Source organism: Vicugna pacos, chromosome 23 (assembly GCF_048564905.1).
Source record: "Vicugna pacos chromosome 23, VicPac4, whole genome shotgun sequence".
NCBI lineage: Eukaryota > Metazoa > Chordata > Mammalia > Artiodactyla > Camelidae > Vicugna > Vicugna pacos.
In genome coordinates, this window is record NC_133009.1 from 2940151 (window position 1) to 2962509 (window position 22359).

At 39.2% G+C, this 22359-nt stretch overlaps 1 protein-coding gene across 9 annotated transcripts in view; it reads left to right on the forward strand.

The window, feature by feature from the left end:
* Nucleotides 1-22126, forward strand: part of LOC140688680 (uncharacterized) — a 73625-nt gene extending 51499 nt beyond the window's left edge. For 6 of the 9 annotated variants that reach the window (XR_012063391.1, XR_012063390.1, XR_012063395.1 and 3 more), the window contains 3 exons: nucleotides 17597-17749; nucleotides 21174-21370; nucleotides 21682-22126. Coding sequence is in view for 1 of the 9 variants with exons in the window: in XM_072948291.1 (XP_072804392.1) it covers nucleotides 4195-4409 (215 nt within the window). In the remaining 8 variants the exon portion in view is untranslated. Of the gene's footprint in view, nucleotides 1-4194; nucleotides 5042-5627; nucleotides 5869-17596; nucleotides 17750-21173; nucleotides 21371-21681 lie in introns of those variants that run through there. The other 3 variants (XR_012063394.1, XR_012063398.1, XM_072948291.1) reach the window with 3 other exon arrangements.
* The last annotated feature ends 233 nt before the right edge of the window (nucleotides 22127-22359 follow it).

Consider the following 22359-nt stretch of genomic DNA (forward strand, 5'->3'; position numbering starts at 1 on the left):
TGTTTCCAAATAATGTCATGTTCTGGGGTACTGGGGGTTGGGTCTTCAACATACGAGTTTGAGGGAGCACGCAGGTTAATCCATAACGGTGTCTTTCTAGGAATTTGTCTGTTTCACCTAGGTCGTCTAACTGGGTGACATACAGTTGTTTGTCGTATTGCCTTGCACCTCTTTCTATGTCTGGAAGGTTGGTAGTGCCCCTTTCACTCCTGGTTTTAGTGGTTTGAGTTTCTCTCTCTCTCTCTCTGTCTCTCTCTCTTTCTGTCTCTCTGTCTAGCTAAAGGTTTTGAAATTTGGTTGATTTCTTCAGAGAACCAATTTTTGGTTTTGCTTTCTCTGTTGTTTTTCTGTTCTCTCTTTTGTTTATTTCTGCTCTAGTCGTTATTGTTGCTGGTTACACCAATAATACAAAAATCAGTTGCATTTCTGTATACCAGCCGCCATTAGAAAATGAGTTTCTTAAAAAGAGAGACTATAGGAGTTTTTAAAAATTAAGTACTTAAGTAAACAATCTTATGGTAACCAGGGGTAAGGGATAAACTCAAGATTTGCAAATATTAACTACTATATATGAAACAGGTAAAAAATTTATTTTGTATAGCACAGGAACTATAGTCCATTTCTTGTAATAACCTATAGTGAAAAAGAATATGAAAACAAAAATATGTTTGTATATGTATGACTAAAACACTATGCTGTACACCAAAAATTGACACATTATAACTGACTACTTCAATTTAAAAAAATCAAGTACTTAAGAATAAGTGATATAAAATATACAAGATTTCTATGAAGAAAACTATAAAATGTTATACAGAGACCTTAAAGAAGACAAATAAATGGAAAAATTCACCATTATTCATGGATCGGAAGACTTGATGTTGTTAAAATGTCAGTTTTCCTTAAATTTATTTATAATCCCACATAATTCCAGTCAGAATCTCAAGCAGATTTTTTTTTTGTTTATTTGTTTTATTCTGGTGTGCAAGTTGACAAGCTAAATCTAAAATGTCTATGGAGATGCAGAGGGCCCAGAATAGCCAAGATGTTCTTAAAGGAGAATAAGGTAGAAAGATGCTCTCAAATATCAAGACTCCTTATTAAGTCAGTGTGTTGGCAGGGGCGCACTGCTAGCCCAGGGGACAGGATGAAGGGCTCAGAGTAGTTCATGCCTGTGCGAGTACTTGACTTATGGTAAAGGGGCTTTTCAGGAGATGATGGGCATCCATATGGAGAAAAAATGAAATTGGACTCATACTTTGCACCATGTACACAAATCAACTTTAGGTGGATTATAGACCTGGAGGCATAAGGAAGAACAGTAAGCTTTGAGAAGATGACATATTTCATGGCCTCAAGGTCAGGAATGGGGAATGGCTTCCATTTTTCACAAGTAAATTTTATTAGTTTATTTTTATTGAGGTATCCTTGACAGATAACAGTGTACTATTCAGGTGTACAACATAGTGATTCCATATTTGTGTATATTACAGAATGATCACTGCTAGTTAGCACCCATCACCACACTTGATTACAAATTGTTTTCCTTGTGATGAGAACTTTAAAAATCTTCTCTCTTAGCAAATTTCTAATATGCTGTATAGTATTAACTGTAGTCACTAAGCTGTACAGGGAATGACTGCTTAAAAAAGACACAGAGGCATTAAATACAAGGAAACATTGATACATTTGTATAAATTTAAAATTGAAAGTGTCTGTTTATCAAAAAATGCCACTGAGAAAATGGAAAGTTCAGTTGCACAGTAGGAGGTACTCTAACAGATGATGAATCCCAACAGCACAATTTTGAGCAAAAGAAGCCAAACTCAAAGAATATACACAGTATGCTTCCATTTCTGTAAAATTCTGAAACAAGCAAAGCTCACTGTGCTGTTTAGGAATGAATACTTACTTAGATAGTAAAACTCCAAACAAAGAAAAGCAAGGATTTTTCTTGATTACCACAAAGGCCTTCTGGGCTTACATAGAAGTTTGCCTTATAATTTCATTAAATTATACATTTGTATTTTAAATACCTCTCTTTCTATTTTTCAATGAAATCAAGTAAAAACTGTTTTTAAATGAAATGTAATGTTTGACTTTTTGATGGCTTATATTTATAAGAAATTATCCTTAGATTTTCAAAAACTTTTCTCCTGATTTTTGGAAGTCTTTGCAAATAGGTCACATTAGCTAGGCACAGATTTAGGATAGTTTCACAAATTCTTAAGACTTTTAGCTCTGTTTTAGTTTTAACAAAACAGAAGAAATTAATCTGCACCAAAATGGAAATCAGGTTGGTGTCTCCCTACCTTTCAGTTTCACCAAAGCTGTGAAATGAAATCCTGACTCTTTTGATGGTTTTATTGTTTCTTTTATTCTGCTTAAAGCAATCAGTGGTGTCTTCACACCTGCCTTACTGGTACTCCTCTTTCAAAGCCTTGTGATGAAGTTGGTTTTGGATCTTTCTAAATGACTTAGTTCATTCAAACAAGGTAGATGGTATATAAGGCAGGACATAACACAGTCATGTACAATCCAAATTATAAATGAAATTTAAAATATTTACATAATAGAGAATTAAAAGGCCCACCTGGGAGTTAGGTAAAGAAGGGACAGTAGTAAGGCAGTACTTTCTGAGATTACAACCTCCCCTGTGCTGTCCTTTCTGCCAGTCATATATTTTCTTTTTTTTTTTTTTTTGGCAGTTTTTTTTTTTTAAATTAATGGAGGTACTGGGGCTTGAACCCAGGACCTCATGCATGGTAAACACTCACACTACCACTGAGCTAAACCCTCCCCTCTGCCAGTCATTTCTAATTAGAGTTGGAGGTATGGGTTGTGGGAGGTGTAATAGTATTGGAAGGAATGGAAAGCACCAAGAGCTAAGAATCTCATCAAAGAGATGAAAAATAAATGGATAAATGAGGGTCCGGGTAAGATCCAACAAGGATTCGATGCTGGATACAGTACCAGAAAGAAATTGAAGTAGAGAAAGCAATTAAAATATAAATCATACTAGTAAGCCTTAAAATTAAAAAAAAAAGTTTTAAAAAGCCTTCTGTGGAACACATTCATGTAACTTGGGTCTAGAATGAGGGGTGTTGGGGGCAGGTGGGGCACCAGATTCACAGGGAAGGACCAGATGGACAGTGCGTTATTTATGCATGCGTAATTGTGCTCATGAACATAGCTTGAAATTTTGAAGAATCAACATTGGGAAAGGGACTAGAGAGGCTAATTTTAAAGGTGCGTGGTCAATTAGTTGAGTGAATATGATGAAGGGAAACTCACTGTCTTAAAGAAACAGAAATAATGGTATAAGGAAAGAAAAAAGGGCGTATGTTGTAAATATGTAAATGGGGTGTAGATAGTGACTGTGATCAGAATAATGAGTGTTACTGCTGCCTCACTGGTCATGGACATTCACCTCAGGCTTGTTAAATAAAGGATTGTGCCTTGCTCAAATAGAGGTGAAATGTTGTTTGTATTAATTATGTTACTTGGTTTTACATTTGAGTAATTATCCCTTAAGATATGTTTCTTTAATTCTTGAATTATTTCGTCAGGGGTTATGCATTCATGATGGTACCTGGAAGTCAGCAGTTTATGGTTTTGGAGATCAGAGTTATTTCAAAAAACTGAAATGAGTCAAATCTGAAGCCTGTCCCCATTGTTAGCCCCAAATTGAAAAGAAAGTATGTTATCTCAAAATCTGTTCTTTGGTTTATCTAATCTAAGCGTATTGTTGTTGATCAGGTTGTTAATAACATACACTGTTAAGAAAAGCTGAGAGACTTTTTTTTCTTATATAGCGGTCGTGTTTCTAGGCACCATTTCTTCCTAAGGGCACGTAGCTCTCCTTTTACAATGGAAACCACCTGGAGGCTGTGTTGAGCATCAGTCCCACTTTGGCTGCATACACTGTGTTCATTTTTCTGTTGTGTCCAGATGGCCCAGGAGATTGCAAATGCCCCAAGGACATGTGCCTCTCATCACATTGTCCTCCTCAGCGGGGAGCCAGCATCTTCCTCACTCCCCAGCTGGGGCCTGCACTGAGCAGGACCCAGGGCTGAGCTCCTTAGGGCAGAGGCTAGATCTGGTCTTCTCCCTGTCCCCAGTCCCCAGAGGGACTGGCATATGAGACCTGCCTCCAGGGAAGTCTGAGGGATGGCCCCTTCTGCACCCCTGCAGCCCCAGCTTCAGAATGCAGTCACCATGATCGGGTCCTGAGCCTTGCTCCGTGCAAATGGGAGCAGCGGATCTACACGGAGCAGGGCAGGAGGAGACTGTGCACCGTGCGCTGCCAGCTGGAACACGAGAAAGAACCCTGGAGCCCTGGTGGCCTTCCCCTTCATGAAGGAGGGGGCAGCCCCAGCCTGGCCGCACAGCGCCTTCATGAGCATTAGATGAAAGCACTCCCATGTGTGTGTGGGTAAGGACAAGGGGTCCCTGCTGGGCACATGCCACAGGAGCACAGCTTGGTGAGGGGACAGCCGCTGTGGGGAGAAGAGGTCACCATCCTATGGACTGATGCAGCCCAACTCCAGGTGGCCAGCTTGGTGCGTGGAGTGTGGGCTGGGTTTCGGCTCCCACTCACCCTTTTAGAGCCACAGCCCTGGGCAAGAATTAACCCTGACAAAGGCAGAGATCTTACCCTGAACCTGTGAGCCTGGCCCCTGGCCTCCCCTCTTCTCCCCGCTGTTGGATCCCAGCTCACCCCACCTCCCCAGCCCTGGCTACCCCCTCTAGGTATCAGTCCCTGGGGGTCTAAGCTGGAGGGTCCACCCCCCGTCCAGGCTCTGGAGGCTATGAACAGGTGGCTGTGGGAGCTGTACCCAAGAGTGAGGTTGTCTTTGACATCGTCTTTGTGACCAACAACCACGCTCAGGTGGGCATCCGTCTCATCAACAGCATCAACACCATGGGGAGCATGAGGGGTCTGACCAATGACGTGGCCCCAGTGAACTCCCGGGGCTGGGGCCGCACCTCTGCAGGGCGCAGGTGCACCCACTGGAGCCTCAAGCCCAGCGGGGAGCTGGTGAGCTGGCTCTTTCATAGGAGACTTTTGTAGTGAGTTCAGGATTGTTTTCAAATGTAAATAAATTATAATTAATACCTTACCCTAAACTTAAGTATTTCATCTATCATAATATATTTGGACTCTGGGAAAAATTAATTTTATGAATTTTCACTATCAAGATCAAAATTAAACATCAGTTAAATTTTATGCAATAAGACTGTGATTATCTTATGTAGATTAATCAATCAATCTCCTAATAGTATTTATGTGTGAGAGCTCTGAAATCAGAGTTCAGCTATTGAAATGAGTGTCCTTTTTGTCATTATCTAGGGAAATGGATGGGGTGTAAAGTGGTTAAACTATCTGTGTTAAGTGCCCATGGTGTGAAGGGTACTACATTGTTCCAACTTGTCACTTGCTTGGGTGTGAGTGTAGGTGTAGAGAACAAAGGACAAATACTGAAGTAAATTTTAATTAAGAGTAGATCTGTCATCTTCATTGCTTTTACTGACTCAAGAAGAGTTAAGATTTTTATTCAGAAACTTACCAGTTAAAGCTGTGGGCACTGTAAGTAGAGAAGGTGTAACGTGGGTCTGTCTTGCAGGTGGCCGCCAAGCTCTTACTGCAGAGAACTCACCGGTTATTCCAGTCCTTTCTTGGGAGCAGATGTATGTGTTGTGAAGTGGACTCAGTGTTACTTGCGTGAAAATTTAGAGCAATCACCTGCAAGTGTATATGATTCATTTTTTACCAAAGAGTATTCTGTGTTTATTTCAGTTCCCTTATTTGTTTAATGTAGGATTGTAATATTTATGAAGCAATAAAAGAAAGAGCTAAATAATGCATGTTTTAGTTCCTGGAAGCATAAAGAATTAGTAGCATAGAGCATTTTGCATTTTGTGGGGGTGGTGACAGCCTCCTCCTGTAATTCAAATCTGGCCTGCTGAATACCTGTTCTGGCAGCAAGTTCAGTTTGGGAGATTCTGGTGCTGTAAACACCTGACAATCCTGTTGAGAATTTCAGCTGCTGGAATCCCCTGCCTGTGGCTTATGGAGCTGTCTGCCTTCTCTCTTCTCTCCTTACTGCCTCTGAAGTGTCCTCCTACTCCTTTTTCTGAGGGAAGTAATTACTCGCACTGCCGAGGCTTGAAGAGGAAGCTATCTCAAGTTAAAAAATAGTATTTTCTCATTGAAGAGGTTTTAAGCGGAGCCTACATTCTAGAATGTATAGTTGCTAAACTCTGGTATATTATGGAATTTTTATAGATGGATTATATGGACTTTTGTGTTCGAGTAGGGGAAGCTAATTAGCATTTGCAACAATTTCTTTTCAAAAATGGCTTCCCAGTATCTGGTTTCTCAGCTGGCTTTTAGAACATAACACATTAATAAAGTGGAAACTGCTTTTGTTTGATATTTATGACTATAGAGTAAGTTCTAAGTAGGTAACATTCTTGTTTTACTTAGTCTAAGAAAGTAGGGAGTGACATCCTGGCTTTATATGCTTTACTTAGGTTCAGTATGCTGCTGCTGTGACTATGGGAGGCAGCACTTCTGTAATTTTATTTTCTCAGTCGAAGTACAGTCAGTTACAATGTGTCTGTCTCTGGTGCACATCACAACGTCCCAGTCGTGCATATACATACATATATTTGTTTTCATATTTTCTCCATTAAAGGTTATTACAAGATGTTGAACATGGTTCCCTGTGCTATACAAAAGAAACTTTTTTAAAAATCCATTTTTATATATAGGGGCTAACATTTGTAAATCTCAAACTCCAAATTTATCCCCTCCCACCCCCTTTCCCCAGTAACCATAAGATTTTTAAGTCTGTGAGTCTGTTTTATAGATGAGTTCACAGTGTCTTTTTTTTTTTTTTTTTTAGATATCACATATGAGTGATACCATATGGTGTTTTTCTTTCTCTTTCTGGCTTACTTCACTTAGAATGATGATCTCCAGGTCCATCCATGTTGTTGCAAATGGCATTATTTTATTATTTTCTTATGGCAGAGTAGTATTCCATTGTATAAATATACCACATCTTCTTTATCCAGTCATCTGTTGAAGGATATTTAGGTTATTTCCATATCTTGGCTATTGTAAATAGTGCTGCTATGAACATTGGTGTGCAGATGTCTTTTCAGTTTAGAGTTCCCTCCAGATACATACCCAGGAGTGGGATTGCTGGGTCGTATAGTAAGTCTACTTTTAGTCTTTTGAGGAATCTCCATACTGTTTTCCACAGTGGCTGTGCCAAACTGCATTCCCACCAGCAGTGCAGAAGGGTTCCCTTTTCTCCATGCCCCCTCCAGTGTTTATCATTCAGGCATTACCTCTGTTATTAAGGTGATGTTTGCTGCACTTTTCTTTTTATTCTTTATGAGGTTTGGCATTGGAAGGCAACTTCTCATAAAAGTAATATTTTAATGAAATTAGACCTTTAGAAGTATTTTCCATGAATTTTAAAAAAAATCACCTAAGATTTTTTTCTTCCTTTGGCTCTTCTCCTTTGGTTATTTTTCAAAACAAGGTCCAATACAAAACTAGGTAACCTTTTTCTTGTATCCAGGTGTCTGAAGTAATACTTCTCTTTATTTTGTTTGTATGTTTACTCAGTGCAGTGACAATTATAGCTAAGACTTGCTGGAGCACTTCCTGTGTTTCAGATACTGCTTTATGTCCTTTACATAAATTAGATTACTGAATCTTTCCAAATATTCCTTGAGGTAGGTGTTCTCTTCATTTTACAGATGAGGAAAGTGAATCACAGGGATGCTAAGAGCTTTGCCAAAACCCTATAGTGTGTAAATGACCAAGCTAGGAGAAGAAGCCAGCCTTCTGGCTGCAGGAATGGTATTCTCTTTACCTCACAGAGATTTCAAATATTTTTATTCTTTTGTTTTTCTCCTTTGTTATCTCCTCCTTCTCACCTCCTCTCTCCCTCTCTCCCATGCTTCCCTTTCCATTCCTCTTCCCCACACCCTGGATCCCCATGGTAGACAGACTGAATCACCACCTGTCCAGTATCCTCCATGATGTGACTGCTTCAGGCACTTCAGATTTAACACATCAAAATCTAACCTTCTTTCCCCCAAACCCTCTTCTGCCTTCTCTGTTTCCCATCTCAGTTGGTGACACTATCATCTGCCCAGTCATGAACATAAACAACATTCTAGAGTTTTCTCTAGATCTGTCACAACTACCTTCGTTCAGGCTCTTAACTCTCTCTCTCTTTTACCTTCTAATTGTGGTAAAATAGATATGACATAAAATTTACCATCTTAACCATTTTAAGTGTTCAATAGTACCAAGTTTACCCATATTGTTATACAGCCGCCACCACCATCATCCATTTCCAGAATTCTTTCCATCTTACAAAACTAAAACTCTATACCCATGAAAAAAAGAACTCTCCTTTACCCCTTTTCCCCAGTGCTTGGCAGACATCATTCTACTTTGTCTCTGTGGGCTTGCGCACACTACCTGCCTCATGAGTGGAATCATGCAGTATTGTCATTCTGTGATTGGTTTATTTTTCATAGCATGATGTCTTCAGAGTTCATCCATGTTGCAGCATGTGTCAGGATTTGCTTTCTTTTTGAGGCTGAATAACATTCCCTTGTATATACAGTCATCCCTTGGTATCTGTAAGGGGTTGGTTCCAGGATCCCCCACAGACTCCAAGACCCATGATACTCACATTCCTTACATAACATGGCATAGTATTTGCATATAACCTGTGGACACTGTTCTGTATACTACAGATCACCTCTGGATTACTTTATCACACCTGATACAGTGTAAATGCCGTGTAAATAATTATAAATGCAATGTAAATGCTATGTATATAGTTGCTGGCATGAGGCAAATTCAAGTTTTGCTCTTTGGACATTTCTGGAGTTTTTTTCAAATAATTTTGATTCACCATTGACTGAATCTGTGGATGTGAAACCATGGCTACTGAGAGCTGACTGTATATACCATATCATGCTTGTCAATTCACCTGTCCATGCACACTTGGGTTCCTTCCACCTTTTGTCTGTTTTGATTAATGCCTTTATGAAATTGGGTGTGCAGATTTCTCTTTGAGATCCTGCTTTCAATTCTGTGGGGTAAAAACCCAGAGGTGCAATTGCTGGATCCTATGGTAATTCTATTTTTAATTTTTTGATGAGTCACAAAACTGTTTTCCACTGCAGCTGCCCCAATTTACATTCCCACCAACTGTGCACAAAGTTTCCAATTTCTCCACATCCTTACCAACACTTGTTGTTTCCTGTTATTTATAGTAGCCATCCTAATAGGTGTGAGGTGGTTTCTCATTATGCTTTTGATATTTGCATTTTCCTGATGATTAGCAATGTTGCACTTTTCATATGTTTATTGTCTATTTTTATAACTTATTTTGGTAAATGTTTACTCAAGTTTTTTGCCCGTTTCTAAAATTGTATTGATGAGTTGGAGGGCTTCTCTATATATTCTGTGTATTTATCCCTTACCAGATATGGGATTTGCAAATATTTTCTCCCCTTTGGTGGGCTGTCTTTTCACTCTGTTAATAATGCAGGCCCTTATCTCTCAGCTGAACTGTTCATGTCCTTCCTATGAGTTCTTTCTAATTCATCTTCCCACTGCTGTACAAGAGAACTATGATGCAAATCTGATCCTGTTCAGAAAGATGGCTCAAGATATGCAAGTCAACAAAAGACAGAACCCATATTATCATCTCAATAAGATGCAGAAAAAGCATTTTATAAAATTCAACATCCGTTCATGATAAAAACTCTCACCAAAGTGGATGTTGAGGGAACATATCTCAACATAATAAAAGCCTTTTACTACAAACCCACAGCTAACATAATATTCTGTGATCAAAAACTGAAAGTCTTCCCATTAATTCAGGAGAAGGGTAAGGATACCTACTCTGCCCACTTCTATTCAACATGGTAGTAGAAGTTCTAGGTCCTCCTGTCAGATAAGAAAAAGAAATTAAAGGCATCAATACTGGAAGGGAAGAGGTAAAACTGTCATTATTTGCAGATGACATGATACTCTATATAGAGAACTCCAAAGACTGTACACAAAAACTGTTAGAACTAATGCATGAATTCAGCAAGATAGCAGGATACAAGATTAATATACAAAGATCTGTTGCATTCCTTTACACTGACAATGAAACATCAGAAAGAAAAAGCAAAACAAAAAATCCCATTTAAAATTGCATCAAACAAAGCTAAAAATAAACTTAACCAAGGAGGTGAAAGACCTTTAAGCTGAAAACTGTAAAGAATTGAAGAAAGAAACTGAAGATGACTTACAAAAATGGAAAGGTATCCCATGCTCTTGGATCAGAAGAATATTGTTAAAATGGCCATAGTATCCAAAGCGATGTACAGATTTAATGTCATCCCTGTCACATTACCCAGAACATTTTTCATAGAACTAGAACAAATCATTTTAAAATTTATATGGAACCACAGAAGACCCAGAATTGCTGAAGTAAACCTAAGAAAAAAGAACAAAGCTGGAGGCATAACCCACCCAGACTTCAGACAATACCACAAAGCTACAGTTATCGAAACAGCATGGTATTGGCACAAAACAGACATATAGATCAGTGAACAGAATAGAGAGCCCAGAAATGAAACCACAAATATACACTCAATTAGTCTATGACAAAGGAGGCAAAAATATACAGTGGAGAAAAGACAGCCTTTTCACAAGTGATATTGGGAAAGCTGGATGGCTTTATGTAAATCATGAAACCAGAACACTCCCTCACGTCATATAACAAAATAAACTCAAAATGGTTTAAAGACCTAAATATAAGACACGATACCATGAAACTCCTGCAAGAGAACATAGCCAAAACATTTTTCGGTGTAAATTGTAGCAATATTTTCTTAGATCTGTATCACAAGGCAAAAGAAATAAAAGCAAAAATTAAAAAATGGTAATATTAACTGCTATATATAAGATAGATTAAAAAACAATCCAAAAATGGGTGAATGACCTAAACAAGCAATTCTCCAAGGAAGAAATACAAATGATCAATATGCACATGAAAAAATGCTAATTATCACTAATTATCAGAGAAATGCAAATGAAAACTTTAATGAGGTATCACCTTACGCTGTCAGAATGGCCATCATTCAAAAGTCCACAAATGACAAATGCTGGAGACAGTGTGGAGAAAAGGGGACCAACCCTCATACACTGCTGGTGGGAATGCAGTTTGGTGCAGCCACTGTGGAAAGCAGTATTGAGATTCCTCAAAAGACTAAAAACAGACTTAACATATGACCCAGCAGTCCCGCTCCTGGGCATATATCCAGAAGGAACCCTACTTCAAAATGACACCTGCACCCCAGTGTTCAAAGTGGCACTATTTACAATAGCCAAGACATGGAAACAGCCTAAATGTCCACTGACAGATGACTGGATAAAGAAATGTGGTATATTTAAACAATGGGATACTACTCAGCCATAAAAATGATAAAATAATGCCATTTGCAGCAACATGGATAGTTCTGGAGATTGTCATTCTAAGTGAATTAAGCCAGAAAGAGAAAGAAAAGTACCATATGATATCACACATATGTGGAATCTAAAAAAAAAAAAAGACAAATGACCTTATATATAAAACAGAAACAGACTCACAAACATAGAATACAGCCTTGTGGTTGCTAGGGGGAAGGCCGGTGGGAAGGGACAGACTGGGAGGTTGAGATTTGCAGACACTGACTGGTATATAGAAAATAGGTAAACAAGTTCACACTGCATAGCACAGGGAAATATATTCAATATCTTGTATTAGCTTATGGTGAAAAAGAATATGTTAATGAATATATGCATATTCACGTATGCCTGAAAAGTTGTGCTGTACAGCAGAAATTGACACAACGTTGTAAACTGTCTATACCTCAATAAAAAATTAAAGCTTTGTGGGAACAAGTAGGGAAAAAAAATGTTCCTGTGATCCTCTTCAGTGTGTCCAATCTTGGGTTTTTGCTGCTGTTGTTCTAGTGGTGTGCTTTAGTTTTTCCACTTGACTCCTGGATTTCTACAAAAGGTCTCTTATCCGTGGGAGATTATTTAAACCAGTGTCCTTTAGGGGCTCCCAGACCACAACCAGGAGGGGCAGGAGCTGGTTCATGGGCCATTTATGGTGCAAAGCTGAGACCAAGTCCTGTATGTCTATTGGCCAACACCCAGTGGGTGTGACTCCTCATAGGTCCCTTGACAGATGGTGCTGGTGAGAGAATCAAAGCCAAACGGGGCTGTAGCTGAGTCCTAAGACAAGCAGAGCTGTTTTTAGGTCTGTGGCTGAGACCACAGTCAGTGAGTCTGCCCCACGGGTATGGATTTGGTTTCTCAAAATGACGCTCTTCATTCTGCAGCACAACCTCCCATCTGAGCCCCACAGCTCCCACAGAGGCACTTTGGTCCCTAAATGGATGCCAAGTTAGTGTTACTGAGGGAGGGCTGTGTCTGAGGGGCAGCCTGTTCGGTTGTTCTGCTGGGTGTCCCTCTCCCTTAGTTTTCTATTTCTCTGTAAGAGGTTGCCACAACTTTAATGGCTTAAGACAAAGCACACAATTATTCAGCAGTTTCTGTGAGTAAGTGAGTGAGGAGTACGGCTTCTCTGGGCCCTTTGGTTAGGCTCTCAAAGGCTGCAGCTGAGGTACTGGCTGAGCTTCATTTTCACTGGAAGCTTGACTGGGGAAAAGCCTCCTGATCTCATCAGGTGGTTGTCACCATTTGCTGTTTGTAGCTGCAGAGCTAACGGCAGCTTCCTTCTTCAAGACCAGAAGGATAATTTCTCAACATGAAAGTCCCAGTTCTTCTTTTAAGGATTTTGCCTGTTTAAGCCAGGCCCACCCACAATAACCTTTCTTTGGATCAAATTTGAAATCAGCCAATCTACAAAATCCATTCAGTTTTTCCAAATGAAATGACCAAATTAAGGAAGTTCTGTTGGCCAAAGTTGCTGCCTAGGTTCTCAAGAGAAAATTGTCCAAATATGTGACTGATCAGGGGCTATTTTAGGGTGTGCCTCCCAGTTTTAATGGTTAAGATAGTGTGGTAATTGTGCAGGAATTGGCATGCAGAAACAGATCCACACATACATGGACACGTGAGGTGGCACTGCAGATGACTGCGGGTAGCAGTAAGTGATGCTGTGACAACTGATCATGGAATTTTTAAAAATTTAATTTGAAGAAGAATCGACTGCATAAAAATAAGTGGAGAAAAGCCAAACTAATAGAAAAAATAGCACATATCTTTATAACCTTAGTTTAGGGAACACATGCTCAAGGATGACACAAACAGCACCAACAATAAAATAAAAGGTTGATACATTTAATTTCTGTAAAACGAAGAACTTTTTCATAAACTGATGTCATAAAGAAAATAGAAAAGGACAAGTCTTTCCAGGGCAATCTTGACTTGAATGGAGAAGGTTAGACTTTCGCTGCGCTGAGCACTACTTGCCAGTTACCAGGCCCTGACTGGCTTTTGAGGAGTATTAATCTTAGGATGTTTTCAAAGGAGGCCAGAGAGTGGGTACCTCTGTGACAGGGAGAGAAGACATGGCCATCAGAAGGAGAAGAAATCTGGGGAAGTGACAACTACATTTAAAGGCAGTCCAAAGGAATGCTTTGGTGCTTGGGGTGCAATGAAGAAATGCGGGCATCTACAACATTGAGTGAACAATGATTTACAATAATATTCTCTGGGAACCATGGACGTTATGGAAGATGCAGCTGGTCTTTAACCTTGAGGGAGATTTTGTATCTTATTAATCTTTGTAGCTCATGGAACACAGTATTAGCTTGATAAGTTTGTATTTTATCTATATGTATTAAATGCCTGCTCTGTGCTGTTGTCCTGAAAACTAGTAGCACACTTGTTCCCCCAGAGGGTTTCCAGTGCTTCTTACTGGCCTAGAAGGAACAAAGGGTCGCAGAAATGAACAGTTGGCAAAAGGCAACTTGCTCTCGCTATTCCACCAAGCCCAAGATAACTTTTTTACCTTGACACATCAAAGAGAAACTTCTCCCTCCCTCCCCAGCAGTTTTCATTCCATCTTCCTCTGGGAAGTAGGTGTCAAGCACATTCCAGGGTGGGCTCCATGACTGCCGTGATTCCCGAATCACCGATCCCTGTTGCCTGTCATAAGAGTCAATTGGAAACCCAGGTCTCTAGCTTGGAAAGAACCAACCACAAAGAGCAAACACCACTGCAGTCTAGTTTATGAACTGCATTAGGAGCGCTGAATGTTGATCACAGTGAATAGCTTAAACACCTCGGAGAAGGAGGCAGGGCCTCCAAGGAGCGCGCACCTGGAGCTGAGCCTCCGCACCCTCGCTGGAGCCGGCCAGGCCTGCGTGTGTAGAAGGAGCAGGTGTGCAAGTGTGTGTGCACGTGCTGAGGGTGGGAGCGCAGAAGGTACAACGTTTCCTTCTCAGTCAGAGTCCTGGAACTAACGGCAAATGTAATTTAAGAATGGACTTCCCAGCCTCATATTTTCAGAAACAGGGAGGAGATTTTACTTCCTAAGAAGATAACGTTTTACTTCAGGCCTAGACCAACAAGTTACATATGCACAGAAAATGAGAAAATGAGAACTCCATGGCCTCTTCCTTCCTATTTGGGGTGAGCGGCACATTGACTTTGTGTTGGCCTTCCTGTGGGGGACCGGGCAGCTGGAACCCAGAATTCCCTTGCCGCTGCTTCTCCAGGTGTTTATTCCCCGTGGAAGCTGGAAAACAAGATCCATAGTGCTCTCTGGAACCACTTTTTGGGGCGTGTCCTAGAATTTCACCAAGAGCCGGCTGAATTATAGAATCAGACCCCAGAATGTAGCCCTGATGGCTTCTCCTCACTTTTATACCTGGTGGTGGCGCATCCAGGCAGACCTGTGAGCTAGGCAAAGGGGTATTCTGAACACAGGAAATGGGGAACCTGTTCACCTCAGGTTGGGGCAAAGCAGGTAGGTTTGCTGAAATGAATTGTGCCTGCTCTGAAGTTGTCCTTCTGCTTATTTTACTGAGGAAACTACAATGGCTGTTGAAGAAATTATTCAACTCTTTGGATATTCCCTTGGGGTTATGTTCATAACTGCTAGGGTGATTTATTGTGTTTTGTTATTCTGTGTACTGTTTGTTTTCTACTCAGTTTTTTAATCGAAATTTATGAAAAAATTAATAGACATTTAAATATCACACATAATTCAATGATATTTCCATAGGAAATTATGTAACTTGACATTCATATTACCTAGAAAAATATTTTTGTGTTTTTGATTGCTTCAGGTTTATTATTCTAATTCCTTTGTAGTGAAAGACTAATTTGCTAAAAATTTTAAATGTTTCTTGGGAAATGACCTCAAAATTAATGTGTCTATCAGTCATCCTAAGTATTGGTACAACCAAACACCACATCCTGCAAAAAACATTCTGATTTATTGAAAGGCATGATTTTCATATGGGCTTAATATCGTTTCCCTGTAGATTTTAAAAATGGGACTCCTCATCGAAAAAATATGAATTGATTGCTTATCAAGTTAACATTGATAAACAAGACATATATTCTATCACCTACCTCACTTGTTGGTTTTAAGGCAGATATTATATTGATAATTATAGAAATAAATTAACCACCATTGTTAGGAGTGTGTAGGGAGGACTTCTTGGTGAAGTAAATGATTTCCAAGCTGAGCTTCACAGTTGGGTGGGAGCCATCTGGATGCAGGTGGAGGAAGAAGAGCACCCTAGGCAGGAGGGCAGAGATGCGGCAGCTGTTGGGGGAGACCTTGCGCATCTGAGCCCCTGGGGACCCCCCACGGACCTAGAATGCGGGGAGTACAAGGCATGGGGTGTTCGTGCAGAACACTGTCGATTGTCAGTGTGGGAAATTCCCCCCTCCCCGTCTTGATTTCTTCTGGCTATGCTAATAATAAAATTGACACAAGACAGATTAACAAGAGAAAAAGAAACCAAATTTAATTAACACACATGGAGGTCTCATAGAAATGGGACCTAAGAAGTGGCCAGACAGCTTTTATACTTTTTAGACAAAGAAACAATAATTTGTGAGGAATTTACAGGAGAAAACTTGGGCTTTGCATGCTTCATTAGTAAGGAATCCAAACGGGGCATGGACTTGGGGTAGTAAACTGAAGTAACACAGTATGTTTATACAGGCTACTTGGAGATAAGTTTGTCCTCTACCTCTAGTTGCAAGGAGTGTAACTTTCACATTTTTTCCTACTTTCAGGGGTAGAGAGGAGGGTCAGAATGTCCCTCTTGGTAGTGGCCATTTCTAAAATAACTCTAATTCGAAATAATCAATATGCCACTGAGGCACGCGTAGGGATGGCCTACCCTGGGCTCCAACAAGGCCATGATAAAGTTGTGAGAATTGCACAGGGGGCGCAAGATGCTGGTGAAGGATTCTTAGGGGAGGGATATAATAATGTTCATATTCTAGAAAGATCCTTTTGGTGGCAGGGCACAGAATGGTCTGGAGCAGAGAAGGTTGTTAGAGAAAGTGGGGGCTAAGATAGACAGTAGCTGGATTAGGCAGGAAGAGGAGTTGAGAGCAGAACAGGAGTTGGAGAAGGGAAAATGAGTCAGAGATGGTGTGTGAATAAATGAAAGAAGGACCTAAGTTAAGAGCAGGTGTTGGTGTGATGGAGATGATAATCCAGTTCTGGTCACCTGAATTTTGAATTTGAGGTGCAAGAAGTTTGAATCCAGTGGGCTTAAGCATGAAAGTCAAACAAGAGGAGGAGGAGAGACATGATCTGAGCAGCAGATCACCTAGGAAAGGTACGAATAGAGATGATTTTGGAATAAATGTACAATGTACTAGGCATGCGCCTTCTCCCAGTCCCTCGTGCAATCTTATGAAATTTCCAGTAACATCCATCTTCATCCCAACTCTGTTACGTTGTGGCTTTGCTTTAGTTAGGAGGGAGCAGAGTGCCGCAGAATGACTTCTTCTGTTTGTTTTCTGGGTTGGCACAGCCTAAGTGCCAGAGCCATGAAAGGGTACGGTAAATATAAAAATAGAAAATAAAACATAAAGTAAAAGGTTGATAAGCTTAAATTCATCCTACTACAAGAATATAAGTATAAATCTGTTACACAAGTTTCGACGTGAAGTGTATGTATACGTCTGTTACTATTGAAAAAGCCAAATGACAATGATTCTGCTTGGGGGTTGAGTTTGTGACTTGCTACCCTTGATTTTCAACAGGCAGCAAACAGATAAACACAAGCAATATTAGCTTATTGAGTAATGGTCTGGCATGTCTGCCTCCTCTGTTAATTAATATGTATCTTTTGTGCCTCTTACAGTAAAATGCCTTGCACAGCCATGGATACTATAAAAATTAAGTTTAAGGGCACCAGCAGTTGGAGTCTTTTTCCAGTTTGATGTTGCTGTACTTGTGTATTTTTATCCAAGTTATTCATTTAACAAATTGTTTTAAATTATTTCCTCAAATTATTTTTAAGACGTGAAGGTTGTGTTAATTTTGACAATACTTTATTACAGGTGATTATGTTGTCATGACTATATATTTTGAATTGAGTAGAAGAATGGGCTACTTCACTATTCAAACATACATTCCCTGTATGCTGACTGTAGTTTTATCCTGGGTGTGATTTTGGATAAAAAAAGATGCTACACCAGCAAGAACAGCATTAGGTGAGTTTCAGAAAAACTCTTGTATTGATTTGTGTAACTTTAATATAGAAAAAAAATACTTTCAATGAAAAAGACTTAGTTCAAAAGTGACTGATCTAATGTGAGGGCTGCATGAACCATGGTTCTTTAAAATAGCCAAGGTATGTTGCTCTTCCTCACAGCAGAATTCCCTGTGTACCACTTAATTAAGTTGAGGTTAGGGATTCAGAATAAGTCAATTGCATCATCCGATAATAGGCTCTAAGGATGATATCATCATAAAACCATAGTCATGCCCTGGAACCTGCCGCATTCAAAAGTGTCGTTATGCCAATGTAAAGAAATAGAACTTACTACACGCCTCTGAGGACTGATGATACAAATTAGTAAAATAGCCTCTTAATAAAAGTTCTGTTTGTCTGTAGTAGCTTTCCCAGCAAACAAGAAAATGATCATTCTTTTCAGCTACAATTTACATATTAAAGCTCAAAGTGTTTCATGAATTTATCTCTGGCCCTCAAAGTCCTCTTAATAAAACATTAAATTCCAGTGATTTTATGATTGTGCAACATGTATTATAGCGGACAGTTTTTAATTATGATAAGACTTTTGCCTAACTTTCAGTATTTTGATTTGTGAATACAGGTAATGTGTAATACAGAGGTTGTTTCCCCCCCAAAAATTGTCTTTCAAAAAAAGGGAACTGCCTCAGTTTTAAAATCTTTGCAAAGTCTCCTGTATTACACTGTATCTTTTTTGTTTGTTTCTTAATTCTTCATTTGTTTAACAATAAAGTACTGTTTGAACATGATAAATTAGCCTTTAATATCCTCTGCCAATATTAGTTTTGCACGCTTATAGAAAATACATGATAGAATTGACAAATCAACTGGCAAAGGCATAACAGATTTAGTAAATATTCTTGGGGTTATGACCTCATGACTACAAATGTCAGGTGTCATAGGGAGCATGACTTTAAAGATCAGCTTCTAAACAAGATAAGATATAGTTATGCTTGCACAACTTGAGACTGTGAAAATCTTATCAAAGAGTAGCCACTGCAGCATTAAGAGGACAAGATAGTAGAAATACACAGGGCTGGCAGATAATAGATTTACATACCAGAAGGGTGGAGAAATGTCATTAACACCAGGATATTTAGTTGATTCACCAGAAAGGCTGTGCCTAACAATAAAGAGGTACTCCAGATTCCTTTAAATAAAGCTTAAATCATGTAATGACAAGATCAAGGGAAATCACCAAAAAATTAACTATTTATTGTAAGAAAGCATTCAACATTATTTTTTAAAAAGATAACAAAACGGAAAAGGTAATGTAGTCCATACTGTTTGTAATGTGTCATCCATAATGCAGTACTATATATTTACTCTACAGTAAAATATTATTAGACTTTCTAAGAAGAAGGTAATGGGTAATGACCCATTATCAAGAAAAAAAAAGAGTCAATATCAAAATGGAACTCTGATGTTGAACAAGCAGACATGGGCCTTAAAGAGCTATTATAACAATGTTCAAGGATTTAAAAGAAAATACAATCTTAATGAATGAACAGATGATAATTCCAGCAGATAAAGTATATGAAAAAAGGAAATTATAGAATAAAATGTATAATAGTCAAGTTGAAAGTAAAATGCTAAATGATCTTAGGAAGAGATTGCAGATAGCATGAAAAAAATCTTGTATAGTTGGAGATCATCATATGAAATGTACCTAATCTGAAAAGAGAAGGGTAAAAAAGATTTTAAAAGAATGAACAGAGCCTCAGTGATCTGTGGGACATATAAAGATGTATAAAATAATTGTAACTGGTGTTCCAAAACAAAAAGAGAAAAAATGAGGTTAAATAGTTGTGAAGAAATTAGGTTAAAATCCCCAAATTTAGTGAAAAAATACCTATTTAAAATCCCACAGACATAACATGGTCACCACATTAGAAAATAGTTATATTGGACATTTATTGCAAAATCTTTTTTTAAGTAAAAATACACTGCCATTGGTGTAGACTTTTCAAGTTTACGATGCTTTTTTACATGAAGCATCACAACTTTCCCACTTACAATAAGGAGAGGCTGGCACTCTGTTTTCACTGTGCTGATTAAAGAAACCGATACAAAGAAAGTAAGTGACTTGGTATGTCCAGATGCTGAGAAGGCCCAGAACAAAGCTGAAGGCTTTGGCTTCCAGGTCAATATCCTTTACACCTGGCCAAGCTGTTCATGCTGTACTCTTTGACTCACTCTACAACTGGTCTTTGCTGATTTCCAGGCCAGGGAGGCACACCAAACAAGAGCTCTGATGCTGCCGCAAAGGTGGGAACCAATGGTCATCCATCCGTCATGGCTGCCTGATTCCTGAGCAGTACTGCTGGACAGATAACTTTACAGCATCCCCAGTGAACCACAGAGGTGGGAGTGTCACAGCCTGTGATTCTGGGATGCGTGTTACTAGCCCACCTGTCTGACAGCTCCAGCAGGTTCTAACTTCCTAGGAGCTCATCTAGGGGAAAGTCAGCCTTCACTTGTTTCACGTGATAGTCATTGAATCATTTTACTCGCCTTCATTTTGGTAGACTCCATTCCTTTTTTCATTCGTTTTTCCTTGTAAACTATCCATCACATGTGCATCTCTTGCCTAAATATTTTCCACAGCCTTTGATTAAGTCTTTAGTGGTGACCCATAGGTATAAAATAAAGTCAGATCAGTACTGGGTATGATTAGTTAACTAATTAGTCAGCGAATCAGTGCACTCCATACAAAGTATTTATTGAAATGTCTAAAATGCTACGCACAATGCTAGGTAACAGACAAGCAAAGATGAGGAAGATAGTTTTGCTCTTAAAGGTCACATGATCTGTTCAGGGAGAGAAACTGTAAAGACATAGGGAATTCACTGTGATAATGCAAAAAAATGAGGAACACAGCAGGTACAGAGATTGTGAAGACGTGTGTGTTGCCAGCTCTGCCTGGGTTGCTAGAAGCAGTCTTGCCTCAGAAAAAGTGGTATCTCAGCTAGGCCTGGAAGAAAGACGGGAGTTTACAAATTGCACAGAGGAGGAGAACTGAGCGTAGACATGGTTTAGCCAGGCAGAAGAAAAGTGTGAGATGAGGAACAGATGGAAATTATTGGAGATGGCAAACTGTATTCTCATTAAAAGTATTTTAAAAAGACAAAGTGTCAAACAATAAGAGAATAACTGAATAAACAAAAAGATCCAGGTATTTTAATGTTATTGTGAAGACTATGGTAAATTTTTATGGAAATGTTGCTTATAAAATTATATAGACATTAATTACAATTATAAGTGTTATTACATTGATGCAATATCAAGAAAGGTTCACATTAAAAAAAAATAAACCACACTGTGTTGGAGTGGAGGGATTCTGTGTGGCTCCTTTTACACCTCGGTACCTGTCCCCCGTGCAGGCATCACCACAGTGCTGACCATGACCACGCTCCGCACCGTAGCCAGGAAGTCCTTGCCCCGCGTCTCCTACGTGACTGCCGTGGACCTCTTTGTGACCGTGTGCTTCTTGTTCATCTTTGCTGCTCTGATGGAGTATGCTGCCCTCAACTACTATTCAAGCTGTAGAAAACCAACTACCACCAGGAAAAAAACATCGGTGAGGTTCAGCAGCAAAGATTTTCTAGGAAGTTAGGGGGAGGATAGTTCGAGGTAAACAATTCTTATTTGTAAGGACCTTATATAAAGCAATGTAAATAGTTAATTTAACAAGACTTGGAAAAAAACAAAAACCAACAAGACAGGTATTCTGAAGACAGGAATGGGACCCTCAGACACTCTCCAGCTTCCCCTACCGGCGGCACTGATTGATGTAATTAATCATATCTTAACGATTACTCTTTAGCAGGGTGACCTGTCATGCAGATTTCCATAGAAGTCTTCTAATTACTTTTTCTGCTTTTCTTGTAGTTATTACACCCAGATTCCTCAAGATGGATTCATGAAAGAGTAAGCCTACAGCCCCTTCCATACGTGTAGCGTTGCAAGTGCAAATGGTTCTGAAAACTCTGAAAAAACTAAGATATTATTGTTTATGTATGTACATATTGAAGACCATGGAATAATGCATGTACGCCCTTCAAAACTGTATTTACTTTTTGTTTTAATGTCCAAATTAGAAAATTTGGAAAATAAAGGAAAAAATAATCACTTCTTCTACACAGGGGTTAGTGTATAGCAGACATATTTCTGTAACTGAGGAATAGGTTAGAAATAGGTTTCTGAGTCAGAGTATTAATTTATAGGATCATTTTAATGATCAATTTCCTCACATGTTCATGACTGATGCACAGTCTTGGCTTGGCACCGGGCTAATTCACACCTTTTCACTTTTAAATATATTTTTATCACTACAGTTTCGTACATACTTGTGACTATTTACTTGAATTCCTGGAAGCAGAATGGGTGGGCCAAAGAGTTGCATGATGTTTGCCAAATCACATTCCACCAGCTTTGTTAGCCGGGTGGGTCACGCGCCTCTCAGAACTCACTCTGCATTTGGCTGCAGAAAAACAGCTCTGGCAAACTTCCCATTGCCATTTCTCTGATTATCAATAGTTTAATATTTTTCATTTGTTTATTTTTGAC